The sequence below is a fragment of the Leptopilina heterotoma genome, unplaced genomic scaffold, assembly GCF_015476425.1.
Source record: "Leptopilina heterotoma isolate Lh14 unplaced genomic scaffold, ASM1547642v1 Lhet_121, whole genome shotgun sequence".
Taxonomy (NCBI): Eukaryota; Metazoa; Arthropoda; class Insecta; order Hymenoptera; family Figitidae; genus Leptopilina; species Leptopilina heterotoma.
In genome coordinates, this window is record NW_025110839.1 from 1045544 (window position 1) to 1061888 (window position 16345).

Genomic DNA, 16345 nt, shown 5'->3' on the forward strand with positions numbered 1-16345 from the left:
ATGTACTGGTGGTCGCTCATGGTCACCTGATCCAATACCTTCCAATTTCTGATTCTACGGGCCAGGTGGGGAGTTGCAAATGTCAGGTCAAGAATTGACCCTGACGCTCCCCGCCTAAAAGTGAGCTCTTTTCCCCGGTTCATCACCACCAGGTCATTCGCAGAGACCATATCGGTGACCAAGATTCCCCTCCTGTCCTGACGGGTCTCTCCCCACTCGGGGGACTTACTATTGAAATCCCCCGCAATGAGGACATCCCCGTCGAAAGCTCTTATGCTTTCTTCAAGAGAGCGAATCTCGGCATCGAACTTTTTAAGGGGGTCGTTTGGGGAGAAGTAGCAGCTGTAGATACGAACACCCGCCACCTCTACCCAAACAAAGCCCTTATCTGTCTCCAGGAAATCACCAATAACGATGTCCGGGTTACACACTTGTATTCCGGACCTTCCCGATGCGTCCTGGAACCAGACAGAGAATTCTGGCTTTCTACACTGCTCACTGAAGATCAGTATATCAGCCTTCCTCTGTCTAGCAGTCTGCATCAGAAGGTCCAGCGCGGCTCTTCCTTTTCCGAGGTTAACCTGAAGTACCCCGAATTTTAGATTTTAACTCTGACAGGATTCCCCAATAAACTGGGCAAGCCCTGCTTCCTGGAAGGTGGTTTACTTCCTTCGACCCCTTGTCGGAGCAAGTCATGCAACGAGCAGAACCCTTACACGACTTGCTTTTGTGGTCCAAACCACCACACTTCCAACAAGCGTTTCTTCTGTCTGGGCCACTGCAGCCTCGTGCCAGGTGTCCGTAACAGAGGCATTTAAAGCATCTGTCCACTTCAACTCTGGCCCGGACTCTGCAGTTCACCCAGCCGATCTTAATACGACCGGTCTTAAGCAGCAATTCCGCGTCCAAGTCTGGCAGACGCAGAATCGCCATCTGCGTACCTCCATATCGTCGGACTAGTTGGCAGGGCACGTCCAACTCGGGCTTGCCCAGAAGACCCCGTACGGCCTCCAACACCTTTGCGACGACTACAGTCTCGTCGAGGTCTACAATTTCTATCGACCTCGTCGAGACGGCAGTCGCGACATCCGCTTTTCCTGTTAGGGCAGTGGTCAGCGCACTGCTGAAACTAGTGAGATCCTGTCCCTTCTTGAGTACCAGGAGGATCTCCTGCTTCCTGGATCTACGAACAGACAGGATCTCGACTTTGTTTTCCTCAGGGCTGACCCTTTTAAACATGTAGTCTAAGATCTCCTCCGTTTTCTCACCTTCTCTTGCGCTTATTTTTATCGCGTCTGTCTCCCTTTTCTTTTTCTTACGCGGGGATTTTTTTATTTCCCCTGTTGGGTCATCCCCAGTCTTTTTTTCTCCTTTTTTCTTTTTCTTCTTTTTGCCCTTCTTACTCTTCACCTCCTCCCAGGGCTCATCAACTTGAGTGGATGGTCCGGCCTCCTCAGCAGAAACTTCTACATTATTCGGCCGAGGAGACGCGGACACCTTTCCCTTTTTGGACTGCCTGTCCTTGGGCGTAGTTGAGGCCCCCCTCTTCTTACTTTCAGAAGTGAACTTTAGAAGCTAATTGTCATTAATTACCATTTTTAAATTTACACTTGAAGATTTTTCATTAAAATTTTTGAGAAATCAATTATTTTCAAAATTTGCAATTAAAATTCTTCAAAAGTTGATGTGGCAAAAATTTTTATAAAACACTTTAAAAAAAATCATTTATTTTCAAATAAATTTTACAAAAATTTTAATTGTTAACTCTTTTTAATTGTAAATTTTAAAAATGTAATTAGAATTCATAAAAATAATTGAATTGTTTCTAAGAAATTATTAAAATTTTAGGAAATAATTGAATTTTATGGAAATATTTGAATTCTTCCGAGAAATTCAATTAAAGATATGTTTTGAAAATAATTAAATTCCTGCTAAGAATTTTACTATTTATGAAAATAATTGAATTCTTGCGAAGACTTTTACTATTTATAAAAATAATTGAATTGTTTCGTAGGATTTATTTAGATTTTAGAAAATAATTGAATTTATTCGAATTATATTAAAAAATTATTTTAAAATTGAATTCTTCCGAGGAATTCAATAAAAATTGAATTCAATTTCAATTATTTTCAAAATTTGCAATTAAAATTCTTCAAAAGTTGATGTGGCAAAAATTTTTATAAAACACTTTGAAAAAAATCAATTATTTTCAATTAAATTTTACAAAATTTCAATAATTATTGAAACTCTTTTTAATTGTAAATTTCGAAAATTTAATTAGAACAATTATTAAAAAATAATTTTTGAAGATTTTTCTATAGTTATTTTTCACATTTTATATAAAAATCGAAATAAGTTGCATTTTATATTAAAAATTATTGCAATATTTGGAAGAAAAGTCGAAAAAGTCGTAATTTTTGAAAATAAGTCGAAAAAAGGCGTATTTTTTGAAAATAGTCGAGAAAAATCGAAAAAGTTATAATATCCGAGGCCGTTTTTTTGAAAAAACATCCGAAACCTTGTAATTTGATTTCTTTTATTTGCCTAAAGAAAGATGGAAATTACTTCAAGGCAATTTTTATAAATTAATTTAATTTGCAATTAATTTTAAAAAATTGTCCATTTCTTTTTTGTTTGGTGAAAAAAAAAAATGTTTCGCCAACTTCAGGGACATATTTAGTTTTTTTTCTTCTCTTTGCCCCCTGCGAATTGTAAATTGAAAACGAAAAGAAAGCATATATTATTTAACCCGATATCATCAGGAGTTTTTGGTTATATTCATTGAGAAGTCTGGTCAATGTTTTGTGTCATGCTCGACGCGTCTGTACTTCACACTTTTATATTCCGTCTGCTCGTATACATATATAGATAAAAAAAAATCCTCGCCCATAAGTATTTTAAAGTAATTATATGTACGAGCTCTCTATGTAAATTTCACTCCTCACTCTCTCTCTGAGAATGGGCCGAAACGAAATGGACGCAACGATTATCATACGATGACTTTGCGTGCAGCACTTGTAAAACAAAAAAATAATGCATTAACTCTTTTTTTTTCTTTTCAAAAGATAATATAAAGTCGATGAGTGGAACTAACTACTATAAATATTAATGAAAAGCATTCGGATTTAATTTTAGATTTAAAAAAAAGAGTCATCAATTCAAGTACATACTCGCGTAAAGTGCAATTTATTTATTTTTTTTTTCATTTGCATTTTTATTGTTTATTGTGTGGATGTAAAATTTTTAATTGCGTAAATTATATAGACGAAAATGAAAAATTACCTGCGATATGATTTAATGCAGAAATACGCGGGGTTTTAGCTAAAACTGTTATAACTTAAATGTATCAAATTGCAACGAATTGATACCAAAAATGTGGATCAAATAAAAAATTGATCCAAATTTTTGGCATCAACTTGATTCACTTTAGCAAATTTTTAATTCAATTTTTTTTTATAAAAAGTTTTAATATTATTATAATTATAATAATCAAACATTCTGACATAGGGAATTCAGGAAAAAGTCAGGAATTTTTATTAAAAGTACCTTCAACTTCTTCAATTTTTGACAAAAATTTCTTTTTAAATAACTTAAATCTTGAAAAACTATCATAAAATAAATAAAGTATTTAATGAATAATTTTACTTAAATATTTCAAAATTAATTGAATTTTAAAAGAGTTGCGTTTACAATTTTCATAAATAAATGAACTTCAAACGGTTTGAAAATTTGAAATTTTATAAAATTTCAATGTTAAATGAATTTAATTAGATATTTTAATGAACTTAGATTTTTGAAAAATTTTAATAATTCAAAATCTTCTAAAATCAGTTAAATTTGTCAATATATATTTAATAAATTATTAAAAATAATGGATTTATAGAAGAATTTTAGTTAAAAACACTAACAAAAATTGAATTTTGAAGAAGCAACAAATGATTGCAGAAATTCAATTATTTTCAAAAGTAATAAAATTCCTATCACAAAATTCAATTATGTTCAAAATTTACAAAAAAAATCTCGACAAAATCCCAATTATTATTTTTATAAATAAAAAAAAATCTTCAAAATTCAATTATTTTCAAAAAATTTAATAAAATTCTTGTCAAAATTGCAATTATTTTCAAAAATTTTCCTCATTTCAATTATTTTCAATATCTACTATTTTAATAAAATTTTTCAAAAGAATTCAAATATTTAAAAAAAATTTTGATAATATTCTACGGAAACATTTAATTCTTTTCATTGCAAAAATTCAATTTTTTTTCAACTATTTTAATAAAATTATTCGAAAGAAATCAATTATTTTTAGTACAATTTTAATTACATTTTTTTTTTTTTTTGAAATAATTCAATTATTCTTTCAGATTTTAATAAAATTTTTTCAACAATTCAATTTATTTACACAAATAATTCTTCGAAAGAATTTAATTATACGTTTCACAAATAAAAAAATTCTTCTTCAAAATTCAATTATTTTCAAAAATTTTCATACAATTGTAAGAAAATATTCAATTATTTTCAAAAATTTTCCTCAGCTCAATGGTTTTCAATATCTACTATTTTAATAAAATTACCCAAAAGAATAAATAATAAAAATTTCCCAAGAATTCAAATATTTACAAATTTTTTATAAGTTTCTTCTCAATAATTTAATTATTTTCAGAAATAATAAAACTCATCGCAAAATTTCCATTATTTTTAATACAATTTTAATCGATTTCCTTTAAAAATGCAATTACTCTTGAAAAATGTTATTAAAATTTGGCAAAAGAATTCAATTATATTTAAAAATTTATTAATAAAATTCTTTATCAGAATTAAATTTTAAGAAACATTCAATTATTCAATAAATAATTTACTTTTCTATTTAAATAATTGAATTCTTGTAGAATTTTCTAATAAATATTAATTTGAAAATTGATTTTAGTTTAAATTTTTTCATAATATAATACAATGTGAAAATAATTTTGAAGAAGTTACAGTAACAATATTCTTATAATATTTGAAATTTTTGAAAATCCTAATTTCTATGGAAGAATAATAATAATTAAATATTTGAAATATTTAAAAAAGAAATTATTGTTTTCGACTAATTTTTCAATTAAAGATATTCGTAAATAAATTTAAAAGAACTTTTTTTTCAATAAAATTGTTTCCTCTATTTTCTAAAAATTCAAAAATTTTCAGTTTCATTTTGAATTAAATTTTCTAATTGACAAATATAATTTATAAACATTTTTTTCCTTTATTTTTAAAAAAAAAACTTTGAATCAATTTGATACTTTTAAGAAAACTGCGTTTTGTTTCTTTATGATTTTAATTTTAGTTCTTTTACTTTTGTTTTTTTATGATTTTAGTTTTGTTTATAACGATTTTAGTTTTTGTTTTTAGTCTTTGTTCTTTAACGATTTTTATTGTTCTTTTATGATTTCAGTTTTGTTCTTTTACGATTTTAGTATTATTCTTCTATTGTTCTACTTTTGTCGAAAAGTATAGAAAAATTTGCTAATTGTGGCATTATTTCAATAATGCAAAGGGTATTAAATTTACTTGCATGCGGTTGTTATTTAATTCTTCAAGAACAGATCCTTAAGTACCTCCAGCTGGACTCCTTGATCGACCCAATTTTCTGTAACTGCATCTTGCAGATGTTCCTCTCTGAACTTATTTTTTTTTTGTTACTCTCCAAAAGTCTACAGTTTATACCGTTTTTTTCTCTTTTATTAGTTTAGCTTCATCACATCATGTCGCTATAACAGACGACCCTGTGAAGTGGAAATAAAAAGTATTAATATTATTTTATACGTCAAAATAAAAGATTAAGATAATTCAATTCGGATTAATCTTTCTACTCTGAAACAAATGAATAATTTGTGACTACTACTTGGTTAGTTACTATTTAGTTTGCTAATTAATTAATTAAATTATTACTATTTGCTATTTATTTATTTACTCAATACACGGGTTTACAATTTACACCTTTTATATAATAGAAAAGTATTAATTAATTATTTAATGCTAAATTTAGTTAGTAATTCCAGTCATTTAGTTACGTAACTAATTAAATAGTTAGACCAACAAAAAAAATAGTTGAATCAACTAATAAAATAGCCAAGTTTACTAATAAAAATGGCAACACCAATCAATAAGTTAGCAGCAGCATTGGTTACCAACTGAAAATAATCTTGGAAAAAATGGTTATTTTTTTTTCTCTCAGTCCATAACAAAAATGTTTGTAAATCATTTCCATTTTGAAAAAATAAATTTATCGAAAGAATAAAATATCGAATTTTGAATCGCAGGGAACAAACTTAAAAGTTAAGAAAAAGAGGGTAAAAAGTACCAAGACCTTCGGTTGGTAAAGCAGAAAGGGTTGCGACCCCATACGGATAAGTGAAACGAGGCTTTTAGTGTGAAGCACCAGAGCAACTCGAGAACAAAAAGAAAGAGAGGAATAGCAATAGATATAAAATGGTACAGAGAAACGAAATAAGAACGAAAGGGAGAAACGAGAGAGAAGGAACAAGACAGTTACGCAGGCGTTTCGACGCGAGGTCATTGCTCTAAGCCTTCAGAATCCATAACTTACCAGATTTTTTTATTTTTCTGTATCTTTCTCTTTATTTCATTTAATTTCAACCCGAGAGAAGTAGATAAACAAAAACTTGTAAATTTAATTGAATTCTCTTATTATTTGCTATTTGAATTTCAATTCTGTTGAAATTAGTTTCAATTTTGAAAATTTTAACGCAATTCTTTGAAAGAATTCATAACTATCTTATAATAAATATCAAAATTCTTTGCAAAAATTCAATTATTTTTAAAAATTTGGAAAAAAAATTCTTGTCAACATTTCAATTATCTTTAAACATAGCAAAATTCTTCGCAAAAATTCAATTTTCGGGAATTTTAATAAAATTAATTGCAAAATTCGATTATTTTCATAAATAATAGTATTCATCACAAGAATTCAATAAATATCAACAGTAATGAAATTTAATTATTTTCAAAAATTTTTCATAATTCAATGATTTTCAATATTCTACTATTTTAATAAAATTTCCCAAAGGAATTCAATTATTAAACGAAAATTTTAATAAAATTCCACATAAACATTCAATTATTTTCCAAAGAATTAAATGTTTCTCATGAATTCAATTATTTAAAATAGAATTTGCATAAATTTTTTCGAAAAAATCAGATGTTTTAAAAATTGGCATTAAAATCTTCGCAGTAATTCAATTATTTTCATAAATTTTAAATTTTCTTTCAGGGTTTTAATTATTTTTATAAATGATAAATAATTCAATTATTTTAAAAAATTTTAATAAAAGTCATTGCAAAATTTCCATTATTTCCAAAAATTTTAATAAAATTCATTGCAAAATTTCAATTATTTTCAAAATTTTTTCTTAGGTCAATAATTTGCATATCTATTATTTCAATAAGATTTCCTAAAAAAATGCAATTATTTAAAAACAATTCTGACAAAGTTCTATACACGAATATTCAATTATTTTCTGAAATAATGAAAATTTCACAGGAATTCAATTATTAAAAATAGAATTTGCATAAATTTTTTCGAAAAAAACCAATTGTTTGAAACTGTTTTATAAACTGGTTCGCAATAATTCAATTATTTTCATAAATAATAAAACTCATTATAGAATTTCAATTACTTTTAATACAATTTTAATCGAATTCCTTGAAAAATGTAATTATTCTTAAAAATGTTATTAAAATTCGTCGAAAGAAGTAAATTATTCAAAAATTTGTTGATAAAATTCTTCATGAGAATTCAATTTTAAGAAACATTCAATTATTCAATAAATTATCTATGTTTGTATTTAAATAATTGAGTTCTCGTAGAATTTTCTAATAAAAATTAATTTAAAAATGAATTTCAGTTAAAGTTTTAGATAATAATTGTATTTTGGAGAAGTTACTGCTAATTGCAATTTGTAGAAATAATTGAATTTTGTAAAAGTTTCAAATTAAAATCTTTGAAAATCTGAATTTTTCATACTTTTAATTAAAAATTCTATGGAATTAATTCTTTTGAAAAAGTTTAATTCAATTTTTTTTTAAATTACTTGAAGTTTTTATTTTCTAATATAGAATTTAATTGAAGAATTTCTATTTTTTGTTAATTTTCGATAGATTGTATATTATATTATTATGTTATAATTATTTTTATTTTATAATTAATTCAAAATTGTCTTCTTTTTATTAAAAGACTAAAATTTTGTTAAATATTATGTTTTGTCAAATTGAAATTATGCAAATTTTTGTTCTTTACTTATAAACAAAATTAGAAAATTGTTAAACAACTGTGACTAAGAAATAGAAAATTTATTTATTTTGCATTATTTTTCTTTATGAATCACAATTTTTTTAACAAAATTATTATCTCGTTTTAGAAAATTTTTTAGAAAATGAAGAAAAATATTTGCACAATTCCTATTTTTAATCTTATTTTTGAAATAGAATTTTTCACAGGAATTAAGACATTCAAAAATTCAAAATTCAAACCTTTTTTAAATTAAACAACTTATAAAAATATTGTTATAAAACATGAAGATATTGATTGCTCCGAGTCGACGACTCGGAGTCATCGATTTCTTCATGTTTTCTAATAAATTAAAGATGACCGAGAGATAAAATTATTATTTTATATTATTATGAATATTGTTACTGCAATTTGTTCAAAATTATTTTCATCATTTTAAGTCAATTATTATTTTCTAGAATTTTAAATTATTTTTTATTAAAATAATAATTGAATTCCTTAGAAAAATTTTATTATTTATGAAAATAATTGAATTCCTGCGTGAAATTTTTATTGTTAATGAAAATAATTATATGTTTGTATACAATTTTATTAAAAAAATTTTTAAATAATTGAATTTATTCTTTTTGGGAAATTTTATTAAAATAGTAGATATTGAAAATCATTGAAATTAGAAAAATGCATTTTATTTTTGAAAATAATTGAAGTTAGGACAAGAATTTTTTTTTTGACATTTATGAAAATAATTGAACTTTGGAGAAGAATTTTGTTATTTTTAAAGATAATTAGGATTTTTACGAGAATTTTTTTCAAATTTTAAACATAGTGGAATTTTGTAAGAAGAATTTACAATTTTTTTTTTTTTTTTGAGAATAATTGAATTTCTGCAATTATTTGTAATTTCTCGAAAATTGAATTTTTTTAGTGTTTTCAACAGAAATTTAGATAAATAAGGTAATTTCTATATTCTATTAAATAATTCGTAATTAAATGTGATAGAACATTTTTTTGAGTATCTAATTATTTTTAAAATGAATCAGAATATTCTTTAGGGTCAGGGAAAAAGTCCAAATTTTGTTTGGAAATCAGGGAAAAAGAAAATTAAATTTTTCTGGCATCCCTGTATAAGTTTATGATATAGTTCTGTAATAATTACATTATTGAATATAAACTCAATTAATTATCAATATTGTTAAGTTCAATTATTGTTAAAAATTAGAAAGAATATAATGTTAAATTGAACATTTACTTTTTTTTTAAGGTTGTTGGACAAGAGAATTCAGAGTTTTATTATGAATTCTAGAAATTGAATATTTTTTCTGAATGAATGAATATTTTTTCAGTACTTTTGATTTTTGAATGATAAAATTCCTTGCATTGTTAACGTAAAATTATTAAATTGCAACGAATTATTATCGAATACGAAGTCTGCGCTAAAATAAAAATCGTTTTCATTCTTTTAGTCGCTTTATTTCTCCTACTTTGAGAAATAGAAGCAGGCATTTTTCTCTTATTCTTAAGAGACCACGTTTACTGTGGATTAAAAAAGAGAAAAAAAGGGGTTTTTTGAGTGTGTAATTTGATGAAAAGCTTTTATGCTTTAGATATTGACACGTGTGTCACTTGAGACATTGTGTGGTAAATTCAGACGATAAGTGTGTGGCGAGGGAGGTCCGTGATATTTTAACTCCGCCACCCACGAACCCTCGACGACGAGAGTCAACGGAATGAGAGCTTTGGATGAGAAGGTGAAAGTGCATTTTAGGGCGAAACCAAACGAGGCAGGAGCAGGAGGCTAATAGCACCGTGAAAATGTACACGACGAGGGTGAATAATGTGAATATCCCACATACATAACTTTTCAAGTATCATAAATATACGAGCAGCGGCAATCACTCCACATAGTTAACGACGTGTACAGGAGAGCGGTCTATTCATTTTTATCTCTTCATCCCTTGTTATCCCCGACGATATTATATTTACAGGGGGGTAGAAGATGGGAACTTTTTGATTTATATATACACATCCGAGTTAAGTATTATCGACTAAACAAGTTATGTCCCTTCAGCTAAGGACAATTTTGTTAATGCGGCCAATTTATTAACGGTATTTAATCTCTCAGTGGATTTAGACTTTTCTTCGAAATTCAATTTCGCTTTAATTTGTACGTTCATTTTGTCGATGTAATTAATCAAAAATGTCACACTGTTTTTTTTTTTTTTTTGAAAGTATCAAAAATTGATACCAAAAATTTGCAGTGTTGTCACGCAACCCGAAAACCTGGAAAAGTCAGGGAATTTTGATCGAAATCCTGGAAAAATTGTTATTTTCTAAAGTTTATTCTTGAAATCTAATTTTACATAAATATATTTCAAAATTAATTAAATTTTCAAAATGTTGCGTTTACAATTTTCATATAAGTACAGATGAATTTCAAAAGATTTTAATTTGAAATTTTGTAAAATTTCAATTTTGAGTGAATTTAATTAGAAATTGTCTTAAAGAACGTAGATTTTTGAAAAATTTTAATTATTCCAATTCTTCTGAAATTTTCAAAAATTTTAATAAAATTCATGTCAAAATTTCAATTATTTTCAAAAACATTCCTCAATTCAATGATTTTTAATAAATCTACTACTTTAATAAAATTTTCCAAAACAATTCAACTATTTAAAAACAGTTTTAATAAAATTCTGCGCAAACATTTAATTATTTTCATAAATAATAAAACTCATCGCAGACTTTTAATTATTTTTAATACAATTTTAATGGAATTTTTCGAAAAATGAAATTATTCTTAAAAATTTTATTAAAAATCCTCAAAGAAATTCAATTATTTTAAAAACTTTTGCTACAATTTATTTATTAGAATTTAAGTTTTATTTTCTATAAAGTTTTAATTAAATTTCTTCAAAAAATTAAATTTCTTTCAAAAATTTTAATGAACTTCTTTATAACAATTCAATTTTTTTTTAAAAATAATTATAATAAAATGCTTCGTAGAATTTTTACCTAATAATTTTAAAAATTTGTCAAATTAAATCATTTTCAATGTCTACTATTTCAATAAAATTTCATAAAAGAATTTAATTATTTAAATAAACATTTTAATAAAATTCGTCTCAAGAATTCAATTATATTCAAAAATAATATATAATTCTTCGGAGAAATTTAATTGTGTTCAACAATATTTACAAAAAATCTCGTCAAAATTTCAATAATCTTTATAAATTTTTCTCCAGAATTAAATTATTTTTAAAAATTTTAATAAAATTCTTGGCAAAATTTCAATTATTTTCAAAAACTCTTATAAAATTCTTTGGAAAAATTCCATTGTTATTATTATTATTATTATTTATCAAGAGAATTAAATTAGTAAAAAATTTTTTGATAAACTTCTTTATGAAAATACAATTTCAAGAAATATTCAATTATTTAATAAAATATTTATTTTTGTATTTAAATAATTGAATTCTCGTGAATTTTTCTAGTAAATATTGAATTAAAAATAAATTTCAGTTAAAATTTTAGATTATTATTGAATATTGAAAGCAATATAACGTACATTTTAATTAATTTTAATTAACAATTGTGTAGAATTAATTTTTTTTAAAAAAGTTTAATTGAATTTTTCTTTAATTCTTCAAGATTTTATTTTTTATTATTATACATTTAATTATTGAAAAATGTCAGAATAATCGAAATTATGTAAAAAGTAATATTGAAAATAATTGAATTTTTACGAAGAATTTTATAATTTTGAAAATAATTGAATTTTTACGAAGAATTTTATAATTTTGAAAATAATTGAATAATTGAATTATTTCGAAGAATTTCGATCAAAATTTTCGAGAATAATTGAATTCCTGCGAATAATTTTATTATCTATAAAAATAATTAAATTCTTGACAAGATTTTTAAAGAAATTTAGAATTAATTTTTCTCAAAAAATTTAATGGAATTTTTTTTTTTTTTTATTTGAAGTTTTTAATTTTTAATTTATTTAATTGAAGTATATCAGAATAATCGAAATTTTAGGTAAAATTTAATTGTAAACAAATGGATTTAAAAATTCGTTTAAAATTCTGCGCAAACATTTATAATTACTTTCATAAGTAGTAAAACTCATTGCAGAATTTCAATTATTTGTAATACAATTTTAATCGAATTCATCGAAAAATGTTATTATTCTTAAAAATTTTGTTAAAATTCATCGAAAGAATTCAATTATTTCTAGAAACTGTAAAAAAAAATTTTTCTCAAGAATTCAATTATTTCCATAAACAGCAAAATTCTTCAGATTTACTAAATTCTTTTGAATATTATTTAAAAAAAAAAATTCTTCACAAGAATTCAATTATTTTCATAAATTTCCATAAAATTCTAAACAACAATTTAATTATTTTCAAAAGTAATAAAATTCTTCGCATAAAATCAATTATGTTTAAAATTTTTTTAAAATTCTCCTCAAAATTTCAATTATCTTTATAAATAAATAAATTGTTCTCCACAATTCAATTATTTTCAAAAATACTAATAAAATTTTATGTAAACATTTAATTATTTTCATAAATAATAATTTTTTTATTCCAAGCATTAGCGAATTTGAATTAAAATTTAAAATTCTCAAAAATAGAAAAAAGTGTAGCTTCTATTGTCACAATTCTAAAAAAAATTGTCGAAAATCGTGAAAAAAGTAGTAAATAATAGGTTTTAATAGATGAGTACGAAGCCTGCTTTAGGAAATAAATGAATTCCGTTGATAAAAATAAAAAATTCGCAGTGATAAATTCGCTTTGTTGGGTTATAAAAGAATCTGAATGAAAATTTATAATTGATAGCGATAATTTGACTGACAACAAAGCTTTCCTTTATTCGAGCGCGAAATGTGATTGAAATTAATTGAATCTTCTGTCTCTGAACGGCGCAAACGTTGACAATTGTAATTAATTTAACACTGGAATTTCATCTGTTGGCGTAAAATGCCAATTTGCGAAATAATTCGCAGCTTATACGAGTTTTATTTCATTTTCTCGACGCTAGAGGAGAAAATTAAAATTCGACAACTAATTTAATTGAAAAATTTAGATTTTAGACTAAACATAAACTAATCTTTACCTTTAAAGATATTTTATATCGAATGATTTACTGATTATTGAATTTTTGTTTTTTTTGCAGAAAATTACACTAAGGCGAGTCATCATTTGGTGGAGGCTGCAAAAAATCTACAATCACCGGACAACATCTCAGTGATTGTTGTTTTCCTGACACATCCAACGGATATAGAAGCAAAGTTAAAACATAATCGGTCGTCCCTTGCGTTGAGAATGGATTCCGATTCTCCGCAGGACGTCCAACATCCGACAAATTTCAATCCAATGGATACTGGTTCTTATCCATTTGAAATGAATTTTGGATCACGCGATGAGGAAGCAATTCACGCCGTCGATATGGGATGTTGTCCATTTGAAATGAATTTCACAAAACAACAAGTGCAACAGCAGAATCAAACAAATGGATCCCTAAGACTCGATACGGAGAATTTTATTTACGATAAGTCAACAAATGGAAAACACGAGAATGGTTCAGCTAATTTTGATGATGATGACGACGACGACGACGATGATGAGGATGATGATGAGGATGTGGATTTAGGTCCAGAAACCGATGTCGATGCTGTCGATGACGCGAGTGCTCCGTTTGAGAAAATTTCACGTCAACTTTTCCCTGAAAAGTCAACTACCGAGAATGATGATGATGATGATAATGATAATGTGAAAATGGAGATTCTTGATGATTCGCAGAATTCCACCGACTCGAGTGAGTAATTTTTTTATTTCTTGGGATAATATGACAATTTATACAATTAATGATACAATGATTAATTAATGAATCAGGGTTGCCATAGGTCAGGGAAATCAGAGAAAAGGAAATTAGGGAAATGTCAGGGATTTTTATTAAAGTACTGAAAAAAATTTAATTTTCAAGAAGTTAGAAATGATTGCAGAAATTCAATTATTTTCAAAAACTCTAATAAAATTCTTCTAAGAAATTCAATTATTTTCAAATGCTTTAATAAAATTCTTATCAAAATTTCAATTATTTTCAAAAATGTTCCTTAATTCAATGATTTTTAATATCTAATATTTTAATAATATTTTCCAAAAGAATTCAATTATTTAGAACACATTTTGCTAAAATTCTACGCAAAACATTTAATTATTTTCATAAAAAATAATTCCACAGGAATTCAATTATTTACAAATTTTTTAAAAATTTCTTCGCAATAATTTCATTATTTTAGTAAATAAAAAAACTAACAAGAGATTTTAAATTATTTTTAATACAATTTTAATCGACATTCTTGAAAAATGTAATTATTCTTAACAATTTTACTGAATAATTCCTCGAAAGAATGCAATTATTTTAAAAAAATTTCTCGAAATTCAATTATTTTCAGTTATTTTAATAAAAATTTCCAACAGAATTTTGGAGAAGTTAGAAATAATTGCAGAAATTCAATTATTTTAATAAAAATTCCCAAAAAAATTAAATTATCAAAAAAATTTTTTTTTTAAATATTTCGCATGAATTCAATTATTTTCAGAGATAATAAAAAATGTTTCGGGAAGTCAATTATTTAAAGAAAATTTAATAAAATTCTTTCTTAAGAATTAAATTATTTTTATAGTAATAATGAAACTCATCGTAGAATTTCAATTATTTTTAAAAAGATTTTAAATAAATTTATCCAAAAACGCTATTATTTTTAAAAACTTTATTTAAATTCTATGATTTTCACACAAACAATACAAATTTTCTTTGGAATTTAATTATTAAAAAATTTGTAATAAAATTCTTTGTGAGAATTCAATTAATTTCTTAAATATTAAAATTCTTGTTACATATTCAATTATTTTCAAAAGTAATAAAATTCTTCGCGAAAATTCAATTATTTAAAAAAAATTTTTTTAATTCTCGTCCAAATTTCAATGATTTTTAAAATTAATAGAATTCTTGTCCAAAATTCAATTACTTTCAAAAATTTTAATAAAATTCCTGGCAAATTTTCAATTATTTTCAAAAGTTTTCCTCAACTTAATGATTTTCAATATCTACAATTTTAATAAAATTTTTCAAAAGAATTCAATTATTTAAAACAAATTTTGATAAAATTCTAAGCAAACATTAAATTATTTTTGTAAATAATAAAAATTTCACTGGAATTCAATTAATTACAACTTTTTTAAAAATTTCCTCCCAATAATTCCATTATTTTCTAAAAATAATAATCATTTTTTTTACATGGATTCAATTATTTTCATAAGTTATAAAACTCATCGCAGAATATCAATTATTTTTAATACAATTTTAATTGAATTCTTTAAAAAATGTAATTATTCTATAAAATTATTAAAATTCATCAAAAAAATTCAATAATTTAAAAGTTTGTTGATGAAGTTCTTTATGAAAATTCAATTTTAAGAAACATTTAATTTTGTTGTATTTAAATAATTTATATTCTCGTAGAATTGTCTAATAAAAAAATTAATTTAAAAATTAATTTCAGTTAAAACTTTAGATAATAATTGAATGTTAACCCTTTAAAGCCCGAATTATTTCCACCGATTCGATTTCAACCACACTTGGTATATAATGGTTTTTGGGGTCGCTGATTACGAATCTGAAGTCAAAATTGCAAAATTCAAAATGGCGGATCCAATATGGCGGACGAAAAAATAAAAAATAATGGGATTTATATGAAACTTGTCACTCGGGGGTTTTTGGGGTCGCTGATTACGAATATGAAGTCGAAATTGCAAAATTTAAAATGGCGGATCCAATATGGCGGACAAAAAAATAAAAAATAATGGGATTTATATGAAACTTGTCACTCGGGGGTTTTTTGGGTCGCTGATTGCGAATATGAAGTCAAAATTGCAAAATTCAAAATGGCGGATCCAAAATGGCGGACAAGAATTAAAAATTAAATAGGATTTACTTGAATATTGTTACCAGCTGACTATCATTTATTCTTTTTCATTCAAGTCA

General features: G+C 24.9%; 1 protein-coding gene across 1 annotated transcript in view; it reads left to right on the plus strand.

Annotated features, from left to right (window-relative positions):
- The window catches only part of LOC122511259 (serine-rich adhesin for platelets-like), a 223437-nt gene that overhangs the window by 158880 nt on the left and 48212 nt on the right, over positions 1-16345 (plus strand). Inside the window, exon 8 of the mRNA XM_043626405.1 lies at positions 13472-14113. Coding sequence (XP_043482340.1) covers positions 13472-14113 — 642 coding nt within the window. The remainder of the gene's footprint in view (positions 1-13471; positions 14114-16345) is intronic.